The 23,739-nt window shown below is 42.1% G+C and overlaps 1 protein-coding gene across 9 annotated transcripts in view; it reads right to left on the reverse strand.

Moving 5' to 3' along the window:
• The window catches only part of Ankrd44 (ankyrin repeat domain 44), a 290,453-nt gene that overhangs the window by 9,070 nt on the left and 257,644 nt on the right, over positions 1-23,739 (reverse strand). For 8 of the 9 annotated variants that reach the window (XM_031367511.1, XM_031367509.1, XM_031367508.1 and 5 more), the window contains exons 18-27: positions 20,490-20,691; positions 17,051-17,138; positions 16,017-16,134; positions 14,705-14,921; positions 10,258-10,345; positions 8,910-8,993; positions 7,312-7,457; positions 6,779-6,861; positions 4,191-4,273; positions 2,173-2,264 (exon numbers count right to left, since the gene is read on the reverse strand). In XM_031367511.1, the coding sequence (XP_031223371.1) occupies positions 2,173-2,264; positions 4,191-4,273; positions 6,779-6,861; positions 7,312-7,457; positions 8,910-8,993; positions 10,258-10,345; positions 14,705-14,921; positions 16,017-16,134; positions 17,051-17,138; positions 20,490-20,691 (1,201 nt within the window). Of the gene's footprint in view, positions 1-12; positions 222-2,172; positions 2,265-4,190; positions 4,274-6,778; positions 6,862-7,311; positions 7,458-8,909; positions 8,994-10,257; positions 10,346-14,704; positions 14,922-16,016; positions 16,135-17,050; positions 17,139-20,489; positions 20,692-23,739 lie in introns of those variants that run through there. The other variant, XM_031367505.1, reaches the window with a different exon arrangement.

Raw genomic sequence — 23,739 nt, forward strand, 5'->3', positions numbered from 1 at the left:
TAAATGCAGACAAGGCAGTGGTTAGTCCTGGGGATCCAGAGCTGCATGGCATTCCACAGTACATCTCCTACAACCTTGTGAGTGGAGATGCATGCTGAGTTAGAATTCATGCCAGGTAAGAGGAGTTACTTCTCACAAGTCATGCTGGGGGTGAGACTTGAGTGGGACAGGGAGCGCGTGACATTTCATGGAGGTTCTGGGTTTGGCTTTGGCTCGTAAGTCTACAGAAAGCACAGGAGCATCCTAAGTAAGGCAAATTCCAGCATTCATCTAGAGGACAGAAACACATGGCAAGGAAGGGACCTAGGTGACACAAGCCACAAAAACTAGCAATAGGACATCCGAGAGGGAGTTCTCACAGAGAGTGCACAATGAGCAGCCCACCTGGCAGAGGACCCTCATTCTGACATTAGCCATTCCCCATGACACGTGTATGTGTCTAGCAGAAAGGGTAAAACCAGTAACTGATGTCACTTTATATAGACGTCATAGAAAGCACACACCAATTTACTACTCTAAAAACCAAACCAAACCAAACAAACAAACCAAAAACCTGGAAACCATCTGAAGAGATCAGACACAGGAGGCTGGTTGTCAGAAATGACCATTTAAGAGAATTTCCACAGACCTTAAAAAAAAAGTCACCTCGCTAACTAAAGCCACAAACCTGAACCACCATAAATTTGGGACAAATGACTGTTTGCCATAGTTATGTGACACTACCATTCAGTCTTGAAGCTTCAAAAACTCATGAGAAAGCTGGACCCCAACACACAACCTAAGGATTGAGATGCCCTTTAGCTGTACTTGCTATCCTTATCCATCTTTTATTCTTTTGGCCAAAGATCCCCTTCCACAATGAGCTGTGAGCTTTCTCAGCCAATCGGAGGATCTGTTCTGATAAAAGCTGGTTGTTGTCTCCCGTCACTGGACATGAAAGCTCTCTGCACCCTCAGCTCCAAAGAGATTATTCATCTTTACAGAGTGAAAACGAATGAAAGGGTCAGTGTTTTAAACACTTCATTCCTGGGCTGGAGGTGACGAGTGAAGGGATTATTAGTGCAGTGTCATACAGAATGGTCTCCAAACATTTCCAGCCACTGGGCACAGAGAAAACTCTAAGAAAGGCAGGCTCTAGTGACGTAGAGCTCCTGTATCTATAGATACAGACTGGATAGAGCTAAGAGCATGATGACACCCACTTATTCTAGGATCTCCATTTTGGAGAAAAACAAGTAGACGCCTTCATGCTAAGCTTAAGGTATATAGTGCTGATCAAGGTTGAGGAAGAAAAGGTGGAGAACAAAGGAGATAGGGTCAAAAGAACTCCCTGCACTTCCTAGGTGAGTCATGTTGGGGGAAGAGAGCAGGGTACAGGCTAGGATACATAGGGCCGCTAAGATGTTACTGTGGCTGCTTGCTTCTGAGAAATAGGCATGGGCTGCTAATTCCAGTACCTGTATTAAGCAGTTAATTGAGTAGCATTAACATACCAGAATACTTTAATTAGATGTCACACTGCAAAAATTACTCAATTCATAAATACCCATGAGTTCCTCTTTTGCTTCCCAGGGTTAAGAGGCATTGTACATGCATAGGTCTTTTGGTAGGATTCTAGTTTTTATAATGTTGTAGAAGGAGAGAGGAAAGCTTATAATAAGAATTAGCTCATTTAGGGAAGGCAAGTCATAAATGACAGGAGAAACGTCCAGCCTAGACCTTAGTTAAAACATTGTGTTCATGTTCCTCAGCCTTCCCTATGAAGAATGTGAGTCCTGATACATACTTTACAAAGAAAATTGAACTCGGAACGAACTGATATGCGAAGCTGTCTCCATAGAGGCATGGAGTGTGTACTAAGGATATGTGTTTCTTTTTACTCCTTAGTGTATGCAGTTGCAATTCCCAAGGCCAAACTGAAAGGTTTTTGACTGAAATATGCTCAGCTGGTAATGTTACATGCAACATAGAGAGCAATGGTGGGCTACCGGGAGACAGCATGTTGTACAGAAAGACAGATGGGACATATTACCTGGGATTGATTTCTTACACACAAGACACTTTCTAAGGGAAAGAAAACTCTTACTGGCTCTTAAGCAACCCCTATCTCTCTCACTGTCCTCTGGCTTCAACCAACACAATCTGCATCAACTCTTAATTTTTCTTACTTACCATTTTCATCTACAGCAAGTACGCAGGCACCTTTGGCCAGCAACTCCTCAACTACCACCTTCAAGCCATTGCGTGCAGCGATATGGAGGGGTCTGAAAGACAACACTGAATATCAGCTTTGATAGTGTTTCTATGAGTGGTATATCTGGGACCTTTCAAAGGTCTGCATGCTAAAGGTTTGGTCCCTAGGCTTGGTGGAGGAGAGAGATGGCAGATCCTGCAAGATTCTGTGGGGCCCAGTGAGAATTTTCAGGTCACTGCCAAATGTCTTTGAAGGCACTGTAAGATCCTAGTCCTTCCCACTTTTATTTTGTCCTGTGGGTGAATAGCTACAGGTTCCTGGCAAAATGTGCTGCCTCATGCAAAGCAAAGGGGCCAACCAATCACGAACTGAAACACAAAACTATGAGCCTAATAAGCATTTTCTCTTTATGATTCTTTGAGGTATCTGATATACCCCAAAAGGAGACCAATTCTTAGTAAAAAAAAAAAATGACATTTGGTTAACTTATGTCACTAAAAGGAAGCTACACTTAAGAATCTACAAATAGCACATGGCTATTTTTGCTTTTGAGAAGAGACATGTTGACCATATCTTTTCCAGGTACTATTGATTCAGTTATTCTTATGTGTTTGGCCCAGATCTCTCTGCAGTGTTATAAATAGCCTACATCTTAAACAGTCTTGGTGATAGTACAGAGGAGACCGGAAGAAGCAGTCAAGCTCAGCTGTATTCTGTTAAAGGCCCTTCACTGGCTAATTTGAGTCCCCATTTCACACAGTTCATTGGGATAAGTGGTATCAACATATACTCTCAGATCTTTTTATTATTACATGCTCATAGATGTCTCACTGAATTATATATAGCACCTTGTAAAAGAGTCTTGCACTCAGTATAGTGTGCCAGGTCCTTTAACAATCTTAAAAGAAAAAAAAAAAACCTCTAATATTCTTTGCCTTTAAAACAAATGCACAAGTAATCTCCCAAAATAGAAAATGAAACAGCTTTTAGATCCTTCACACTAAGGGTTACACTGAATTATATTAAAATATAATTACAACAAATAGCTTAGAAACTGTTCGAATATATTCTGGGAACCTGATTTATAAACTTGATGTTTTCCAGTCAGACAACATAACACTAATACATAAAACAAACACTTTCCCCAAATGTGTCAGTTCATAAGCCCAGAAGATTTTTCTAAAAACTCACTAAATTTATTATGAAGTACAGCAACACTGGTAAGGAGAACAAAGATCTTACAAATACTGTGAGTCATATCAAAATAAGAGTTCTACCTAAAATCATGCATCTCTAGTCAACACTGCAGGTGTGGATACATAAACTTCTTGAAGGTGAAGCTAGGTTGGCACCTATCACTGCTCTACTTCTCAGAGTTAGACTAGCATGTGTCAGGCTCTTAATAGGTGTTGGATAAATACTATAACTCTGGCCCCTTTCCCAGTAAGGGATCTTTATCACCCCCTCCCCCCCACAGGCCAAGGCTCAGGGAACACCTCAGGGAAGAAGCAGATGGGGAGAAGAGCTGTGGCATGCTGTCTTTGGAACATGACCCAACCAATGAATCTGAGAAGTAGCTGTGCTTAACTGCATATGACTTGTACAAGATCAATCCAGGCAAAATCCCAACATGGATGAGATGAATGATCACTAGGCTAGGCCCTGCCCCTTCCTGAGGGGGTTGTTTGCAGTCAATAGCTGGGGTTGCAGTGGGGCAAGGAGAGAGTCATTGTTGGTGGATGAAGCCACTGGTAGGTTTCCCATGCTCCAGTGGATGGTCTATATGAATGCACACAAACTGGATGTAAAGGGTTAATTGAAAAAATGGTTAATTGTGACAGGGATGTGTTAAGGGGATCTGGGAGGAGTTGGAAGAGGAAAATGGTGGTGGATATGGCTATATTTCACTGTACACATGTAAGAAACTCCCAAAGAATAAATACAAGTAAAATCCTGTGACTCTGGGCCCAAGTGGAGCTACAATTGTCACACTCACGTCTGCAGTGCACTGTTCTTCGCGTTGATAAGGCTCTCGTCTTGTATCTTGTCAAGTATTAACAAGGCACATTTCTCATGGCCCTGATTTTTAAAAAAAAAAAAAAGAGAGAGAGAGAAAGAAACATGAGACAGAGATATAAAAAAGCTTCTGAATGCTTACTTGATTGTACTTTCAATTGAGTACCAGCTTCCTCTGCCTGAAAACATTCAAGACTATTTTCTGAGTAATTCCTTTCTAAAAAGTAAGTGGGCCCAAGATACTCTTAATTTTCTACATGGGGCTTATTATGACTTGTTTAACATGTAACTGATCTAAAATATTCATACTTAGTATGAATATTTCCAAGGTAATTTTAAAATTAATGTCCAGAGAGTAAAAGCAAGTACAAACCTAGCTAGGTCAGAGAATGATGGGGGTGGGTGCAGATTCAACAGCATCCTTTGAATATTTCAGCACTGCCTTTTAAACATACATTTTCCTCCTCCTTCAAGCCTTCAGTTACTACTCCAGTGATCCACTTCTAGAGTTACCATGACACCGGAGACCTGTATATTGTATGTTTCCTTAACCAAAAAATGCAGGTATCTCTGGATCATAATATGGCAATAGATGCTTGATAATTAAAATATCAACGATTAAGTCTAGGGTCTTGGTTACTAAGCCTTTGCTAATGAAGGGAATAGGCAACCATTGTTAGTATCATCTAGGAGTTAGAGATGTTAGAGATGTTGACTGTCTCTGGGATGGACAGATGGATCAGTAGATGGACACACATACACGGGGGGTGGGTGGTAAAATTCTGTCTACAACAAAAAAGAAAAAAAATCTTAGGCCAAGTTAGGCTTAATTTTTTTGTGATATGGTCTTACTATGTAGCTCAGGCTGGCTTTGAACCCTGAGATCCTCCCTGCTCAGCCTCTAGAGTGTTAGGGTCAGAGGCACGCACCATCATACCTGGTGAGAATCTGATTTTAATGGCATTCTCAAGTGATTCCTTTAAGTAAGGCTGTCTGAAAAACACTGTAGTTCCCATTATTAACACACTGTGCTTTGACATTAACTTCCAGATTCTGAGCACTTTTGATTTTTCCATGTTCTTTCCAGAGAATGAACACAAAATATAGCCAATGAGAGGAATGGCTGAGACTTCCAATACCAGTGGTGCCAACTGGGACCTATATATAATATAATTCACTTTGTGAAAATCACACACATAGGCATTTGTACGTATGGGAGAAAAAAAATCTACCACACCCTTTGCATTGACTGATACATGCATGAAGAAACAGTAACAGCGCACATAGACAGTGTGTTTTGTGCATGAATATTGCTTCGCAGTTCCATGATCTGGGCTCTGCTCTCACAATGCCTTCAAACAAAACTCAGTGGAAACTGTTTAGAGTTTATAAGCCATACAGCTAATGTCCTAACCTGCTGTATGGTATCAAAATGTGAAACTACAACCAGAGAAACAGCATCAAGACAGGTAGAATGTGGTAAGTGTGAGAAATGTGTCTTCTTATTCTGCTTTGATCAGTGGCATCCATCAACCCAGAATTCTGCCCTGTAGTGGGTTGGCCTAAAGTTGCTTGTATTCTAATGTTAATTTGGAGCCCCCAAGGCTGTTTGCCCAAGACAATGGGTCTGCAAGTAGGACACTGAGTGACCCTGCCTCCGGTTGATTATGATTGGTGAATCTGACTGTTTGCATAAACTTGGACCAATTTGGAGGTGTGGCCTTGTTGGAAGAGGTGTGGCTTTGATGGAGTAGGTGTGTCACTGTGGGACCGGGCTTTAATACCCTAGTCTTAGCTCCCTGGAAGTTAGTATTCTGCTAGCAACCTTCAGATGAAGATGTAGAATCTCAGCTCCTCCTGCACCATGCCTGCCTGGATGCTGCCATGTTCCTGCCTTGACTGAACCTCTGAACCTGGAAGCCAGGCCCAGTTAAATGTTGTCCTTTATAAGACTTGCCTTGGTCATGGTGTCTGTTCACAGCAGTAAAATCCTAGCTAAGACAGTGAATAAAGATGCGAACAGCCAATAGCTGAGGAGAAAAGAAATATGTGGGGTTGAGGTTTGATGTCCTTAGTGGAAGGAGCAGAGGGGAAGAGAAGAAGCTGCCACAGGGATAGAAAAAGAACATGCAGGAGAGAGCGAGCCTCTATGGGCTAAGGGCCTAGAGAACATGGCCCAGAGGGCTGCCTAGTTGGAGCTAAGAGTAGCCCAGATGAAACATAGTAAGTAATAATGGGGTTATACTTACAGATATAAAGAAAGGTAGATTCTGACAGCACCGTGCTGCCTAAGGCATATTAAAATATAAAGGCTGTGTATGTCTTTAATACAAGAACACAAATGGTCTAAGGTGGGAAGAAACCCTGCAACAGGGATTCTTTTTCAATATTTTTTTACTGCATTGCCCCTTTCTTCTCTAACTTCATTTTCATGTACAACTGACAGCATCCTGAGAAATGGCCTTCTAAGCAAAGTCCATGCTATGTAGGTTCCAGATGGACAGACGTCCCAGGTACTATTGTTCTGATTACAACAGCAGACAACCGTGACTTAAACCCATTACATACTTTACTGATAGCCAGGTGTAAGGGAGTATTCAAGTCCTTATCCTTCACAGTCAGGTCAGCCTGGGCACTGTTCACCAAAATATCTACAGACAAAGCCAAAAGAAAGTTACTTAGACTGCATACCAATCACACAGTCCAACGTGGCTACGAAACAACATAAATGAATATGGATCACAATAATTTTTAACATTTGTAATTAAGGAATAGTTTGCTGTCAGATTTGTTCCACTCAAATGGGTGCTGGGTGGGCTAGTGTGGATTCCCTGCAGAGATGTGTTCTTCCACCAGTCCTCAGCCTCCAGGCTGAAGCTAAATGCAGTATCGGGATTTCCAGGCAAGATGATTCTGCTATTTTGTTTCTAAACGTTGGGCAATTTCACTCAAGTGTTAGCTTACTTGGATGCAGTCCTCCAGTGATACAGTTACAAAGAGCTGGAGATGACTGAGTTCATGGGCGACTTCAGTAAACTGGCCCCCTTCGGATGTCCATGCTAGAACAGTGCTGGGCTCCTGTCCACAGCCTAAGTACATACCCACAGCGCCTGCCTGCCCGTTCGCAGCAGCCATCATCAGCGCTGTTTTCCCTGAATTATCTACGGCATTCACTTGAGCGTCGTGTCTCAGAAGCAGCTGCAAGCACTCCGCATGATCACCGAAGGCTGCGGCATGGAGGGTTGTTCTGAAGGTTTCAAACATAGATGGATTTATTGCCTTTCAACTTTATCTGCAGAAACTACCGAGAAACACGTGTATGGTGTTTTCTAAAGATTTAAAGCTTCTTGGCTGACAGAGATGACCTTAGTTCTTAGAAAGAACTACTTAGGGTGGTTACTCAAGTATCAACTAAATGAACGGTACCACTTAGACTTCGAGGGGAGACTTATGCAAGACCCTGATAAGGAAATTAGTGTCTTTCTGACCTTTTAAAAAATAATTATTTATTTTATGTATATGAGTACATTGTAGCTGTCTTCAGACACACCAGAAGAAGGCATCCTGTCCCATTACAGATGGTTGTGAGCCACCATGTGGTTGCTGGGAACTGAACTTAGGACCTCTGGAAGAGCAGTCAGTGCTCTTAACCTCTGAGCCCTCTCCCTAGCCCTCTTTCTGATCTTTTAATCTTGAGTTCTGGTGAGTTCCCACTCATCTAGCAGACAGATACTTTTAACATTAAAGGTTAACCTTGTAGCTAATTGGTTGGTTAGCTAAAAGCGTTAAAAGCCTGCATCATCTAATACAGATGGTGGCTTTCTGGGGAGGGCAGCTGGACATTTCTCATCAAGGGGGAAAAGTGTTAGCCTTGATGAAATAACTTCATTCCTAGAATTCCATCTCCCATATACACTTGCCCATGTAAACAGGTTCACATGTGAGTGTACACTGGGCCACTTAATAGAAATAGCAGAATATCGAAAGCAATATGAATATTCTTCTAAAGAAGTCAGGTATGCAACATGCTATGTATTCATTCAATGAAATAATGTGCAGCTTTACAAGGCAAGGTAAATTTTTATATTTGGTATGGAAAGATCTCCAGGATATACATTATATATATACACACACACATATACATATACACACACATATACACACTAAAAGTAGAACATGGTTATATAAAGTCCAATTACATATAAATGATCCATACATTTATTTTATGTCTACTTTGCAGACATATGCAGATTTGTTTAAGAGAACACAAACAGTGGGAGGAACCGATTATATACTTGCTTTCTATAAAGTAGAGACTTGAGACTCTAGACCGAGAAGGACAATTTCTATAAGTCTACACCCTTTATAATACTTGATTTTAAAACATACTATGCCTTACTTTTTCAATTAAAAAATATTTTCTTTCGGCCAAGGATTGTGCATGTATACAGTCAGGAAGATTATGAGTTTGAGGCTAGCCTGGGCTTCATAGCTAGTTCAAGGCCAGCCTGAGCTATACAGCAAGACTCTAAACACTAAGGGCTGGGGATGTAGCTCAGTGGTACTTCTTGGCTTATCTCAGGCCCTGAATTCAATTCTTATCACTACCAAAAGTAAGTTTATATAAACATAAAAGCAAATGGTTTACTACTCTACAATTCAAAACAACAGCTGAGCCTCAAGACCTTGCATCGCTTACCTGCCTTTGTCATCCCGACAGCTGACAATGCTGGAATCTATGGCCCCCAGGAGCAACGATGCACAGCTCTCATGACCATTTATTCTGAAATGAAAATAGATCTCAGTATTAAAAAGCTCATTAAAATTATATAGTCCTTCACACCTCATCTTTACAAGCACTGCATATCCAACAATTTGATTTATTTTTAGAAATCAGATGCCAAGCTTTGTGACATGCTACAATAGCGTACACTGAGCCAACCCCTCCACTGCTTCCATTAAGGACCTCTGTGTTTGTAAGAGCCCCTGGAGCACCACTCACATGAGGTCCCAAGTAGGGGACATCCAGATATCAAAGTGGAAAAGACATAGATCCTTCACACATGAAGTCATCCTGGTTAGTATTTTAAAGGTTTGTTCGTTTTTATTTTATGGGTATCGGTGCTTTTCCTGCATGTACATATGGGTACTGCATGTGTACCTAGTGCCAGAGGATGCCAGAGGAAGGCACTAGATCCCATGAAACTGGTCTGGATGGCTGTTAGCCACTGTGTGGGTGCTGGGAACCAAGTCTGCATCTTCTGTAAGAGCAGCAAGGCCTCTCAAGCGCTGATCTATCTCTCCAGCCCCTAACACCACTCTGATTCTTTCTTACTTACTCTTTCTGTACTGATTGGATTTCATGCCTCTAGTATCTTCCCAGTCAAATGACCCAGCTTCACACGGAGCCCACAGACAATATAAAGACAAGGCGCCTTCAAGTTTTGCACCCCAGGCTGACTCTCAGGACTCTGACTTAAGGTCACTGCAGTCTCTAAACAACATTTCTCTCTATGAACTTGCAATAACAAATTTGGAAAGGAGGAGGAGAAGGAAAATGAGGAGGAGAAGAGGAGGAGGAGCAGAGGAGGAGGAGGAGGAGGAGGAGGAGGAGGAGGAGGAAGAATGATGAGGATGATGAAGAATTATAGGAAAAGTCTTCCTGGTAGAAAATTTCTAACCAGCTACAGATATATTAGTTTCAACCTTGACTTAGTTTTCCAGAGTTTACCGGGCGATGGGGCCTACCGCTGAAGATGGGGCCTACCGCTGAAGGTCTCTTCACATCTATGAACCATGCCTCTCAGACCACCCCCTTCAGTTTCCCCATGTGGTACATGAGTCACCCTGGAAGACTGGCTTCTAGAGAATCATTAACACGAGCTGCATGCTTTGCTAGCAGGGCTATTTGTCTTTAGCAGCAGAATAGAATATATTAGTCTTATCTGCAATCTAAATGCTTTTTCCACCCATTAAAAAGGCACTTTTTCTACGCGCGGTTAAAGGGACAGAGGTGGCTGCATTGCCTTTCCAGAGTTTCTACTTACATTGCACAGTGCAGTGGAGTGAAGGGATTACCGATAAATTTTCGAAAACATTTTTGCTCCAAAAGTACCTCTATGCAGTTTTCATTACCTGCAAGGAATAAACAAATTTAGAGAGCTCACAAGAAAGAAACAAACTTTGGTCAATGTGGTCTGGTGTTTTAGACCACAATGTGGTCTGGTGTTTGTTTGTTTATTTGTTGTTGTTGTTGTGTTTGATTTGGTTTGGTTTTAATTCCCCATTAGGTGTTGAGCTGAATGCTTGTTCTCTGTAGAATAAAGCTAACAAAATGCTAAAATGTTATTAACTATGCTCACAGGTGTTCTGAGATGTAATGAACAAATCAAACAGTGAAGGCCATATGGCCTGGTGGAGAGAGATTAAGGAGCCACCTCATCTGCAGGCAGAATAGATTCTACTCACCCTCAGCTCTTTATAGAACCCTAACATAAACAGGTCTCAATTTTCCTGTGGTTAAAATAGGGGAATTTCCTTTCACTCATACAAATAACTTACTGTTAAGTACTCAAGTGAAGGGGCATGTGCCTTGTAGAAAACAATGAAGAAGGCTCTAAATGTAAATAAACCACCATGGCTGTGTTTGCAGCGGAGTCTGATCACTGTAGGCACCCACTGAGCATTTTAAAGTGAGTAATGAATAAATGTGGAAATGTGAGGCACTGTGGTGAGCACCAATGACGGGAGACTCTTTACAACTAAGGTTTCCAATGCTGTGCTAAAGCACCATGACCAAAAGCGACTTGGGAAGGAAAGGGTTTATTTCAATTTACAGCTTGTCAAAGCCCAGCATCCAGGGAAGTCGGGGCAGGAACAATAGGAGAGGCCATGGAAGAAAGCTGACCCTGGCTCACTCTTCATGGCTTGCTCAGCCTGCTCTTTATAGTACTCGGGACCATCAGAGCAGGGTGCTGCTGCTCAGTGAGTTGGGCCCTCCCACATCAACTATTAATCAAGAAAATCTACTGTAGGCTTACCCACAGGCCAAGTGGCTGGGGGCATTTTCTCAATTGAGATTCTCTCTTCCCAAATGACTCTACTTTGTTTTAAGTTGACCTAAAACTACCCAGCACAGCCTATTTTATTTGTATATGATCTGAGAATTTGTTTGTGACTCTTTGGGGGCCGCAGTTTCCTGTACATATCCACCCATGTCACAGATGATGTGACTTTATCAGGGACCTGAGCATACTTTGGAATGTGTAGTGCAATTCTGAGGCAGGAAGGTATGGCTGGCTAGTTGGTCTTAACACAGATCATAATCCCAGAACCTCTTCTTGACTGACCTCAGAGCTAATTTAGTCAAAGTTCCCATGTGGGCGGTTCAAAATGTTCAAGTACATACAAAACTTTTTTTGTAACTAAAGAGACATGTTATAGTGTTTTTGGAAGGACTAAGAAGCATATGAAAGCCTTAGCAAGTAAGTGGCATTGTCCAGCTTTCTATTTGCCTCCAACATCACCCAGTGGTCATAAACCATCTTAGCCTCTGTATTCATGTTATGAACCTTGAAAGGACCAACTTAGGACAACACATGCACCTTCCATTCCTCAGTGGGAAGACTAAATCTGCACAGCTGAACCTGGAGAGTGACATGCCACTCTCAACATTGCCTAGTAGAGAGGACCTGGGCAGCTTGGAACTCGGACCGAGAGGGAGGCTGCTCTAGAATCCTGGAAGAGAGGATGCTTGGGATAGAAGAGAAGATGCTTGGGATGGAAGAGGGGATGCTTGTGATGGAAGAGGGGATGCTTGGGATGGAAGAGAGGATGCTTGGGATGGAAGAGAGGATGCTTGGGATGGAAGAGGGGATGCTTGGGATGGAAGAGGGGATGCTTGGGATGGAAGAGGGGATGCTTGGGATGGAAGAGGGGATGCTTGGGATGGAAGAGGGGATGCTTGGGATGGAAGAGGGGATGCTTGGGATGAAAGAGGGGATGCTTGGGATGGAAGAAGGGATGCTTGGGATGGAAGAGGGGATGCTTGGGATGGAAGAGGGGATGCTTGGGATGGAAGAGGGGATGCTTGGGATAGAAGAGGGGATGCTTGGGATGGAAGAGGGGATGCTTGGGATAGAAGAGGGGATGATGGGATAGAAGAGGGGATGCTTGGGATAGAAGAGGGGATGCTTGGGATGGAAGAGGGGATGCTTGGGATGGAAGAGGGGATGCTTGGGATGGAAGAGGGGATGCTTGGGGAAAAGTCTGCTTTGCTTTGCCCACACCTGGAAAGGCTCAGCAGCAGAAAGTCAACCCCCAGGGAGAGGATGTGGTCTGTGACCAGCCTGTGTCTGCCCTCAGATTCAGCACCCTTCCGTACTTTTTCCTTTCCTGTTGTGGATTCTCCCTTGCCAGAGAGAGCTCACAGGTTGAAGGTTAAAAAATTATTTTAGGTAAAAAACGGTTGGCCAATGGTAGAAGAGGAACAAAAATAAATTTTTTACTAAGGCAGAACCAATGAATGAGAAGACTAATGAAAGCACAGGCAGTTTTAACTTTAACTCGGTGTAACTGAGCACAGAAACTCTTCTCAGAAAATATAATCACAACTTCTGGATTAAAAATCCTAGTGGAACTGAAATGCAAATATAAAGTCGCAGAAGCAGAGTTGGAAATATTCGTAGGAGATACCCATTATCTTAGGGAATACAAGATCTTCTTAAGGCTGGTTATGGAGACACTGCAAAATAGATTCAACCACACAAAACCTCAGAACATCTGCATGGAAAAAGGCATTCAAAACAAGGAAAAGAAACACTCTCAACACACAATGCAGAAGATTCACACAGCTAAGACATCCTGCTCCTACAGATGCAAGGGAAGAGGTAAGCTGTTCATCAAGGAGAAGCAGGCATGGGTGAGAGGCCACCTTCGGAGAGGGAACAATAGCCAATAAATATGGCAGTACATTATGAGATGCAAATTTAAGCAACAAAGAAAAAGTTACCAAAAATAAAGATGTAGAATCACAGTGGGCTGGCAAAGTTGCAGGAAAAATACTTTTATCACATTAGGGCAACCTTTTGTGCAAAATATTATTCCTTACAATTTAAAAACATACCTTTTATTTAAAAAAATTCACTTCTGGATATTTAATGAGATTTTTTTTTTCATGTTACAGTATGAACACAAACTACCACAGTATTTATGGTAGGAAAAAAATCCTAAAATTAATCTAAAAGTCCATCAGAAGAAGACCTGGTTGAATAAAAAGCAAGTTCTGAGGAATGTACGTGTGTGTAAATGTTGAGTATATGTGCAAGTGCGTGTAGCTATTAGTATATTACTATTAAAACTATATATTGGTGCATATGGTGTCTAAGGATAGCCTACAGTGTGATTTTAAGGGAGCACTAATAAAAAGGAAAGAAAGCTATGAGATAAGACTTGGAATATAATTCTACTTAAAGTATACACATATTTTTTAGTTATAATCTAAGAGGAAAAATTATGAGACATCTGTACAAAATTATATCAGAGAGTGGGTTTGGAAATAGGAAATGTTTTTTGTTTTTTGTTTTTTGGTTTTTTCGAGACAGGGTTTCTCTGTATAGCCCTGGCTGTCCTGGAACTCACTCTGTAGACCAGGCTGGCCTCGAACTCAGAAATCCATCTGTCTCTGCCTCCCAAGTGCTGGGATTAAAGGTGTGCGCCACCAGCACCAGGTGGAAATAGAAAATGTTATCTTAGTTTTCCTTTAATTTTGTGACAGGATTTCAGGTAGCTCAGGCTGACCTTGAAGTTGTTCTACGGCTGACAGTAGCTTTGGATTTCTGCTCCCTCTGCCTCTACCTGCTGGGTGCTGGGGTTACAGCACTGCCATCACACCTAACAGTTTTGATGCAATGCTGGGGACTGAACTGGGGCTTTATGCATGCTAGACACGCACGCTCTACAAGCAAAGCCATATCCTCAGCCCACTTCAATCAGTGAATTGGTTCAATTAGCACTCATTTCTCTTTTCTTCCGAATAACTGAAATAAAAAAAAAATGAATATTCCAAGTAGTAAGTACAACAAAGCAAATGTGGAATGTGAATATTAAAAGAGAAATGCCAAAATCTAAACTACACGTCCACTGGCGTTTAAGTGTGACAGGAACTATATACTGTATGCTGTTTTGTTTTTACCTTCATTGTTTTAATACTTCATGTGGTTCCTGGTCATCTGGGACAGATCAGAAACTCTGATTACAATTGCTTAAGTCCACTGGTGACTCCGATGAGGAGTTACGTGTCGCAGGAAGAAGGAAGCAAACTAAACTTTAGTCAGCATCATGTTTAAAACAACGTAAGACAGACAAAAGCCATGTCTGGGGTGCAGACACTGGCAACCACAGCGTACAGCAATGTTCTCGCCTCCACTGAGGCCACAGAGGCGCGAGGCCAGAAAGTCTAGCGGAATCACTCAGATGACATTTGACTCAACTCACCATTGTAACAAGCCCAGTGCAGCGGTGTGTATCCCTGGTTGTCTTTGAGACAACAGTCCTCTTCAGAAAGTGCCATCTGGAGCAATTCGTTCAGCCATGTGGCGTGGCCCCGAGCGGCCGCATAGTGCAGGGGTGTCCTCCCTCTGGAGTCTTTACAGAGGATTGACGCTTCTTGTTCCAGCAACATTTGCACACATTCCTCGTGTCCTGTCATAATCTGGCATGTGGCAATTAAAGCGCAAAACAAATCTCAGTTGGCTGGGGCTAGCACTGTTGAGAATGGAAGGTCTCCCCCCGGCCTGGCCTAAGAGGTAGGAGGCAAAACAACTCTAGCAAAATCCTTACCAGAAAAGCCCAGGAGAAGTATTTTTGGAGTTATCTCTCCAGACTTAACTACAGACAGTATCATGACATATTAGAAAAATATCAGCTTTAGAATCAAGGGGGAGTATGTTAAATCCTGGCTGCCCACCCCCGATGGACATAAGTGAGTCTGCCTTTCTCTGACTCAGTATACTCACTATGAAAGGGCAGAGAAACAATGACCTCATAGGTTGCCCCGTACTAAAGAGACAGCACAATGATGCAGTGGGTATGGGGATGCATTCTGGAAATATCTCAGAGAGTCAGTACACAGAGCAAGAGAGCACAGCCTATTCCACTCTTAGGCTGCCCCAGAGAGTCTGCTGGTCTAAGCTAACATGCACAGCAGGTTACCCTAAACAGACATTCCTGAGCAATGGAAACAGTGTGACTGCTCAAAACCAGGTGATCACTGAATCCATTCTGGCAGCTGCATACATGGAGCATTACAAATGACCACGGCAGAAGAGTATTTAAAGCCATGGAGAATGGTCCTTTATCTATACTAAGAGAAAGACCATAGTGTGTGTGTGTGTGTGTGTGTGTGTGTGTGTGTGTCTGCCTGCCTGAGCTCCTGCATGTGTATATTAAATGTGATTATCTCTAGGAAGTATGATTGCTGGTGATTTTGATTTTCTTTTTCTGTATGTAAAAAATAGCTTTGCAAATTTTCTGCAATATGCATTTTGTAATCAGAAAGGAGAGCTGATCCCTCAACAGTAAGTAGGTACCCATGTATCTATTATCACAGTCTAACACAAAATCCTAAGAGCAGGACCAAACTGGAGCTTTCATTTGTGTCACTGTATACAATTCTGTAATTTCATTTTGACTGTGAGGCTAACTGGATATATTATGAAACATCTTCTCCCCTAAAGCCTCACACAGGGAAAACTAAAGCCAGCTCATTGGAGAGGTACCTGACCGAAGCAGAGAAAGATGTACATACCCCTCTATGTAAAGCTGTGCATCCCACTATGTCAACAGCATCTACATTTGCTTCCTTTTCAAGTAATAATGAAACAGCATCAATGTGTCCATATGCTACTGCGAGCATCAGCGGGGTTCTAGGAGAGAGAAACCAGTGTTTTAAAAGGGAATCAAAAACTACTTCCAGTGAGAGGAGAGGTCTCTTTCTATTACAAATTTCCCAGTATTTCCTATGTTTCTAATTCTCTACTCCATGCCATGTAGAACAAGTGATCTACTTCTGTTCTCAGGGCCACATGGAATGGTAGCTAACACACCAGGGCAGTCACATTAACTCTAACATTTTCAAAAGTGTGGGGCAACCACTCCGTGCCAACTCCGTGCTGGGGCATGTGCACGTGCAGAAGAGCCTTTTGCCTCTGTCAAGGGAGCCCTGCTTTCCCAGCAATTGACGTTGGACTCTGCTCAAGATTTGCCTGGATGGAAAGAGCTTCCATGCTTTGAAAGCTAGGTCTGACCAGTGTAGAAAAAAGACCAGGGCCCCGCTCTAGCTGTCACCCAAGCTCATGTGCCTGGGGACAGACCTAGAGCCTTTCTGTCTGCACTTTCTATTTGTAAGAAAAGCCCAGGTGAAGACTAGGCCAAGAGACAGAAACTGAAAACAAACTCAGGAGATGACAACGATCTGAAGGAATTCTTTATTATTTCCAGGACAGAAACCAACTCTTGAGGTCTGCCTTTTTGCCGTTATTAGAAAGTGAGTAAGTGGTAGCTTTAAATGTCAAAGGTAGGAAGAAAGGAAACACTAACACCTGGGAAGCACGGCCACAGCAGGGATAAAAAGGCGCTCGGTGTCATTAAGAGGTGAGTCATTAAGAGATGAAGCTTCCCTTCAGTACATGCTCTGGTGGCTACACCTCAGTGTTGGAGGCTCCCGACCCATGAGTTTCGCAGAGAGGTACTATCCTAGAACTCAGCAGTCGTCCCTACCCACTGCTCAACAAGCCAACCAGTCAGCTCTTGTGACCAGAAAGCCAACATGAAAACACTTACTGTCCCTTGGCATCTTTCACATCAACCACTTCCGGGTTGTCTGCTGTTTCAAGTAGTAGCCTCAAACACAGTGTGTGACCGTTAATAACTGAAAAAGAAAATGATAGAGTTTTTTTTTTTTTTTTTTTTTTTTTTACATAAACCAACACTGCAGATTCTCTCTCCCAGTGAAATTTGTGGACTTCAAGTCAGTTATTTCTCACTGCTGCTAATGGATAGTCCTGGCTTCCAGTTCAAGATGGCCCAGGAGGCTCAGGGAAACCCTGTCTCCCCCCTTTCTTTTTATCCATACACTTCCATCTTTGCCTTCTCCTTTCTGTCTCCAGAGTTTCTTAAGCTCTCTGTCCTTTCTTATCTCTGTGTAGGGGCTTGTAAGTGTCCCCATGTATCAGTCCACTCCACTTCCATATAACCATCCTGTGTCTAGCCCATCTCCAGCTCTTTCTAAAAAGGAGAAGGGAACAGGGATGGGAGGAGGAGGAGGAAGAACAGAGTGGTGAAGTCTAAGTTCCATATCCCAGCTACAGCCATCATTGGTTAGTGGTGGCTGAACATAGAACACCAAACCAGAAGAATATGCACAGCCTGGGTGGTCCCTCTTCACCAGCACGGGAACTCTGTGGTGTTGGTGATGCTCAAACCACAGCCTTGCCCTTGCAGCGTCTTCAGAGTGCTGCAGCAGGTGCAGCTACTGTCCCCTCTCACCCTGCTGGGTGACAACCCAGAGATCTTCAGGTCCCTAGTTAGGGCTGCTGACCCTGAGGTGCTCCACCTACCCAGCAGTGGGCAGGAAATGCAGTGTGACCCCGAGGCCATGTCTGCCTCACACAGCTGGGGACGAGTACCAGGATGTGCTCTGTGCGTAACTGAACATGTTCCTTTAGGAGGTGGTAGCCTCTAAATGGATGTTGGGAGGCAAATCTCAGGGTACGATAAACCCCTCCTCTACAATAAGGCGTTTCCCCTGGTGTGTTGAGGAGAACCTTTGAAAAGCCTTACAGCTGTCAAGGAATCTACTCAGGGGATAAGATGAGGATGAATATCCTTAACATTCTGTTCCTGGCTTACTCTCTGAACAATACACACCCCACAAAGGACACCAAGCTTCCCTTGCTCTGGATATGGTGAGAGCATTGAATGGATACAATTAGGCTATGTTGAGAAATGTTCCTCTCAGAGCTGTTTTACAGTCATTTTAATTGCTTGCCAGTCATTAAAGAATGGTAATTTAACTTCCACAGTTTTCTGGAACAACACTTATTAGGATTAGCTCACATTCATCGACACCAATCAAATGCACAGCAGGAGCAATGCCCACATGTTATGAGCCATGCCGTTCAGCTCGTTCTCAGCATCCGCTGATACATACACACTGGGAGGAAATATTAGGGATTAAGTTCCAGGCAATATCTTATCTCAGCTACCTCGGCTGTCAGTCTCAAAATTATACAAAAGTCCGTTACCTTGTTGAAATTTTCAGGGAGTTTAATGTATCCCTAAAAGGAAAAGATTGGCATAGGACTGACAGCTAAATCCCCTCAGCCATGGTTCAAGGAACAGGATCAATAGGACTTGGCTTTTCTTTCTGTATCAATTTGATAGATTTGATATTCTTTAATGCTCAGAATCATTGCAAGGATATTTCATTTCTGGCTAAACATAAGAAAAAAGCCATCTGGGTTCACATTGGTCATCCAGTGCGTCACAAATCATCTACAGTGAGGCTTTTGCTCTTTACTTAGTTGTCTGAACTGAGCTCACAGCCCTAAGGAAAATCTAAGCCCACCCACCCTTCAGAGTGGCAACCTCAGCTCTCCTTGGATTCCCACACACTGTGTCCCCCCAAATTGCCTTCTAGCAAAAACGATATTAGCATTGTGAGCTGTGACCTGCCAGCTCCAGCTCTCCGTGAAACCGGCTCAGTCTCTGACAGCCATTTTTTTTATACTGCAACTGTCACTGTGTTTATCTGTGCTAAAACCACAGATGTTCATTCTGGCTGCCCCTCCTCACGGTACTCTGAGGGTACCAGAGGGTACTTGAGGTCTCAACCAAAGGAACTGGCCTCCCAAGTGAACTGAAAAATAAAAATCTGGCTAAGCTGATCCTCAAATCACAGGGTGAAGATCCTGTCCAGCAGACATTTTGTGGAGAACAGTTAAATGAATGACAGCCTGTCTTTTTAATAGATGGCGTGAGGCAAATCAAGAGTGAGTCTCCTTGACCACCAGGGGGAACCCTTGGACCACACCTATATCACAGTGGCAAATGGGTGAGGATGGGCCTTCATTAGTCACTAGTTTTGTTTTGCTTTGTTTTGTTTTTTAATTATTCACGAATTTTAAGGGCAACCTTCCACAATCAATCCAGGCCATTTGCAATTGTTAGGAATTACATAGTAACAAAGTGGGTTGCCTGGCTTATTAATAGGCAACCAATCTTTAAAATGAGCAAATTTGATTTTGACAATAATAGCAAGGAATGCATGCCCTAAGAAGCGAAAATCCTGGTGGAAACAAAGGTTTATAATTGGCCAGACCAGCCATTACTGAGTCTTTCCTGGTGATAACTCTTTCTAGACAGCTAGGCAACAGGTAGGCTTTCTCTATTTTTGTATGGTGCCTCTTCAGTGGCTTGGAAGTTAAGAGATATAGATAGAAATGTACTTCTGGCTTGTTTTTTTTTTAAACAAATAACTAATTACATTTGTATCTATTTTGTTGTGCATTTGTCAAGGTATGCATGTAAAGATCCAAGGACAACTTGAGGGAGTCAGTTCTCTCTTCTGCCATGTGGGTTCACAAGAATCAAACTCAGGCCATCAGCCTTGCAACAAGAATCTTCACCTACTGAGCACCTCATCAGTTCTGACAGAAACATACCCAACTGCGTAGCATTCCTAGGAAACATTCAACTAATGAGAATCATGCGAATCTCTTAGAGATGTGTTCTCATTCCTTTACTTCCTCTATGAGACCACGCCCACTTTCCACTTGCTTGAAAAATGTCCTATTCTGTGCTTCTCAAAGGCTATCACCATGGAGTTGCCTGAGGCAAAAGACACTTAGGCTTTAGCAGGGCCAGAGAGTCTTCCAACTTGCCTGCATAGGTGTGCGCACCTGGAAGTGTCCCTTCATATGTACTGTAGAAACATTCCAGAAAAGCCGCATCACTTGCTGACTGATGTGCACATGTTCTCGTTAAGGGTTTCTGCTTCGGTATCAGGTGCGGCAAGGGTCAAAGTGAAAATGGAGTAAAGCAGTGTGCAGGTTGATAGAAGGATGTATTTATTATTAGCTCCTTGTCGGCTAGCCCCTTTGCAAAAACAGTCTTATAATGCCATTAATTCCATTAAGCCTGTGAAGCCACCTTGCCACATTTTACCCTTTTATTTAACTCTGTACATGAGTTGCAAAATCCAGGAATAAACAAGACCTACCTGAGGCGTGAAGTGGAGTTCTTTTGGTGACATTGTCTTTTACAAAGATGGATGCGCCCTGGTTAACAAGTGCTTCCACACACTCTGTGTGTCCCTTGAAAGCAGCTAGGTACAGGGCTGTCCGGCCTTTCTCATCCCTGATGTCCAGGTCTACTAGGGACTGGAGAAGGACCTCCAAGGCTTGGTGGTGCCCATTGTAGGCCTGCAAAAAAAAAAAAAAAAAGCCACAATTCAAACTCGTATTTGCCTCAAATCCCAGAGCAACCCTCCCGAGGGGCTGAGCTTCCTGAGCTCAGACTCCAAAGAGCCCCTTGGAACAAGGGGGTGGAATCTGAAGCTGGCAAACTGAGGTCAGGCAGAAACACTAGTTCACAGACCGGGCCTCAGGTTGCAAGGAAATGCCTTTGGTTTTTCTTTTTTCTTTTTTCTCCCTTGTCAACTAATTTGCTCAAAGGCATCACATCCATCAGTATACACTTATTAGATCTACAATCTAACAATCTAATTTAGACAAACGGCTGTGTGAATTACACGCTCATCTCTCAGGAGAGTCCTAAACAAATCAATGGACACTCCAAGAAGATTTTCAAGAGTCTTTTCTGTTAATAAAGCTGGGGGGAAATTATCGGAAACATTGGGGACTCTTAATTCAATCTACACATGCAAATCTTCCCTCACAGCTCATCATGTGACTAGTCATGAGTGTGTAGGTGACTTTCTTAATTGTACTTAGAGTTTTGTATCCTCATCTATAAAACGAGAGCAATAAAAGCTGCCTCCTGGGGCTGCCACAAAGATGAAGAGAGATAATTTCAGTGGCTTTGCACAAGATCCGATACACAGTGGATGCTGTTCTTGCCCCATTATTTCCTCTGTTGATCATAATGAAGCCACTGAACCAGTTAGGGAAATACAGGACATGGGCCAGGGCCAAGTTCACATCTCTTATGGGGTCCTAGGCTGTGTAGTATTAAAAACAAGATGGACAGTCTGTGACTTTTAATTTAGTCTGCAAAGGGAAAAAACATTAGTCACATGCCCACAATACATAAGCAAAGGATCTTGAAAATAAAAGAGAGAAAGAGTAAGGTTGTCTAGGGGGAAGTGGGTCAGAGAGACAGAGAGAAGTAGAAAAAGGCTGCCTCAGAGGTGTCTTCCAATGTCAAAGGCCCCTCCCTTGCCTTCTGCATTTTTCTCTGTACTGCTCCTCCAGGCTCTGAGTATTTTCAAAAGACTTAGTATGAAGAACTATCTTCTTTTTATTATTATTATTATTTTTAACCTTTTGTTTTTTTTATTTTGTCATATTCTTTAAAATTTATAAAATATTGTAACAATAAAAATGAGTATTATAAAAATTGTTTGATATAAAACAACAATCAATTGAACAGTCTTATGTAGATGCTTGTCTACACCAATACTGAAAATATATACATTTGTCTCAATATAAATAACTCCAAATATATTAACTGTATATTTTAAAGTCTTTTTTTTTCTTGGTTTTTTGAGACAAGGTTTTTCTATATAGTCTAGGCTGTCCTGGAAGTCACTCTGTAGACCAGGCTGGCCTCGAACTCAGAAATCCACCTGCCTCTGTCTCCCAAGCATTGGGATTAAAGGCGTGTGCCACCACCGCCTGGCTTAACTGTATATTTTAAAATAATATATCACTATTAGTATTTTTTAAATGAACATAAACAAAATCTTTTTGTTTCTTTGTTTTGTTTTTAGTAGAGCTTAAAATCTTGGCTCTTACTGTGGTACAAGCCCAAAATAACAGTTTTTAGACACTGGAGTTCATTATAATAAGGCTGTCCTTCAATGACCCTCACATCACCAAAGGATTTTACCTCCATCATACCTAAACTGAGAGTTGAGAGTTCTGCTGCATCAGGGAATGAATTGTAGGCACGAGTTTTGGGTATAGACTTCCTGCAATGGTTAAAGCTATTTGACTTGAGTGATTGTCATCATTCTCAGCCCACAGAGAACAGGTTACATTCATTTAAGAAATGGTGTGTTTATTAAGATGGTCTATCCATGAAGTCAGTCACCAACTGTTTCAATGAACAATGGTTCTGCTTGGAGGGTGGCACAGACATTAGGTGAGGGTAAGAATCTGGTTCATTGGCTGTGATGATTTTGAAAAGCATTCATCTCAGAGAAAGAGTAACTTATAAAATCCTCTTCTTCAAACTTGATACAAGAGTTACAAACATCAAGCAAAGCATTCAGTCCCACTCTTTGTTGTTCTCTTACAAGCCACCTCCCAAGTTAATTGTCTATGTTTCTTTTGGCTGTATAAGTTTTTGAAATATGTAAGCTGTTCTGAAATCCATAGTATAGAGTAAAAACATCAAATAAACAATCCTACTAATAGAGAGGCTGAGATAGGAGAAGCCTGATTTCAAGACCATTATGTGGAACCCAGCAAGATACTATCATGTACAAACAAGCAGAAAATATATATGGATTGTACAATATTGGACCTGTTTCTCCAATTACCAAATTAGAGAGACCACTGGATGACAGGCAACAAATTTCTAATTCCTCATATTTTTTTTTATTTCAATCGATTAGGATATGTTGGTAATATTAATTTTGATATTAAGATATTAAGAAAAGTAATTGTTACTTCCTGTTACTTTTGTTGTTAGAGGTGGAATTAGGTTTGTGTGGGTTTGTTGAAAGATTACTTTCTTGCTTCTTCTAGAGTGTAGTTTTGCTCCTTATGTTGCTGTTTTCCATTTATTATCCTTTGTAGGACTGGATGTGTGGAAAGATATTGTGTAAATTTTGTTTTGTCATGGAATATCTTGTTTTCTCCATCTATGGTAATTGAGAGTTTTGCTGGGTATAGGAGCCTGGGCTGGCATTTGTGTTCTCTTAGGGTCTGTATGACATCTGCCCAGGATCTTCTAGCTTTCATAGTCTTTGGTGAGAAGTCTGGTGTAATTCTAATAGGTCTGCCTTTATATGTTACTTGACCTTTTTCCCTTACTGCACTTAAAATTCTTCTTTTGTTTAATGCATTTGGTGTTTTGATTATTGTGTGACAGGAGGAATTTCTTTTCTGGTCCAGTCTATTTGGAGTTCTATAGGGTTCTTGTATGTTCATGGACATCTCTTTCTTTAGGTTAGGGAAGTTTTCTTCTATAATTTTGTTGAAGATATATATTGGTCCTTTAAGTTGGGAGTCTTCACTCTCTTCTATACCTATTATCCTTAGGTTTGATCTTCTCATTGTGTC

The sequence above is a fragment of the Mastomys coucha genome, unplaced genomic scaffold (assembly GCF_008632895.1).
Source record: "Mastomys coucha isolate ucsf_1 unplaced genomic scaffold, UCSF_Mcou_1 pScaffold14, whole genome shotgun sequence".
Lineage (NCBI taxonomy): Eukaryota > Metazoa > Chordata > Mammalia > Rodentia > Muridae > Mastomys > Mastomys coucha.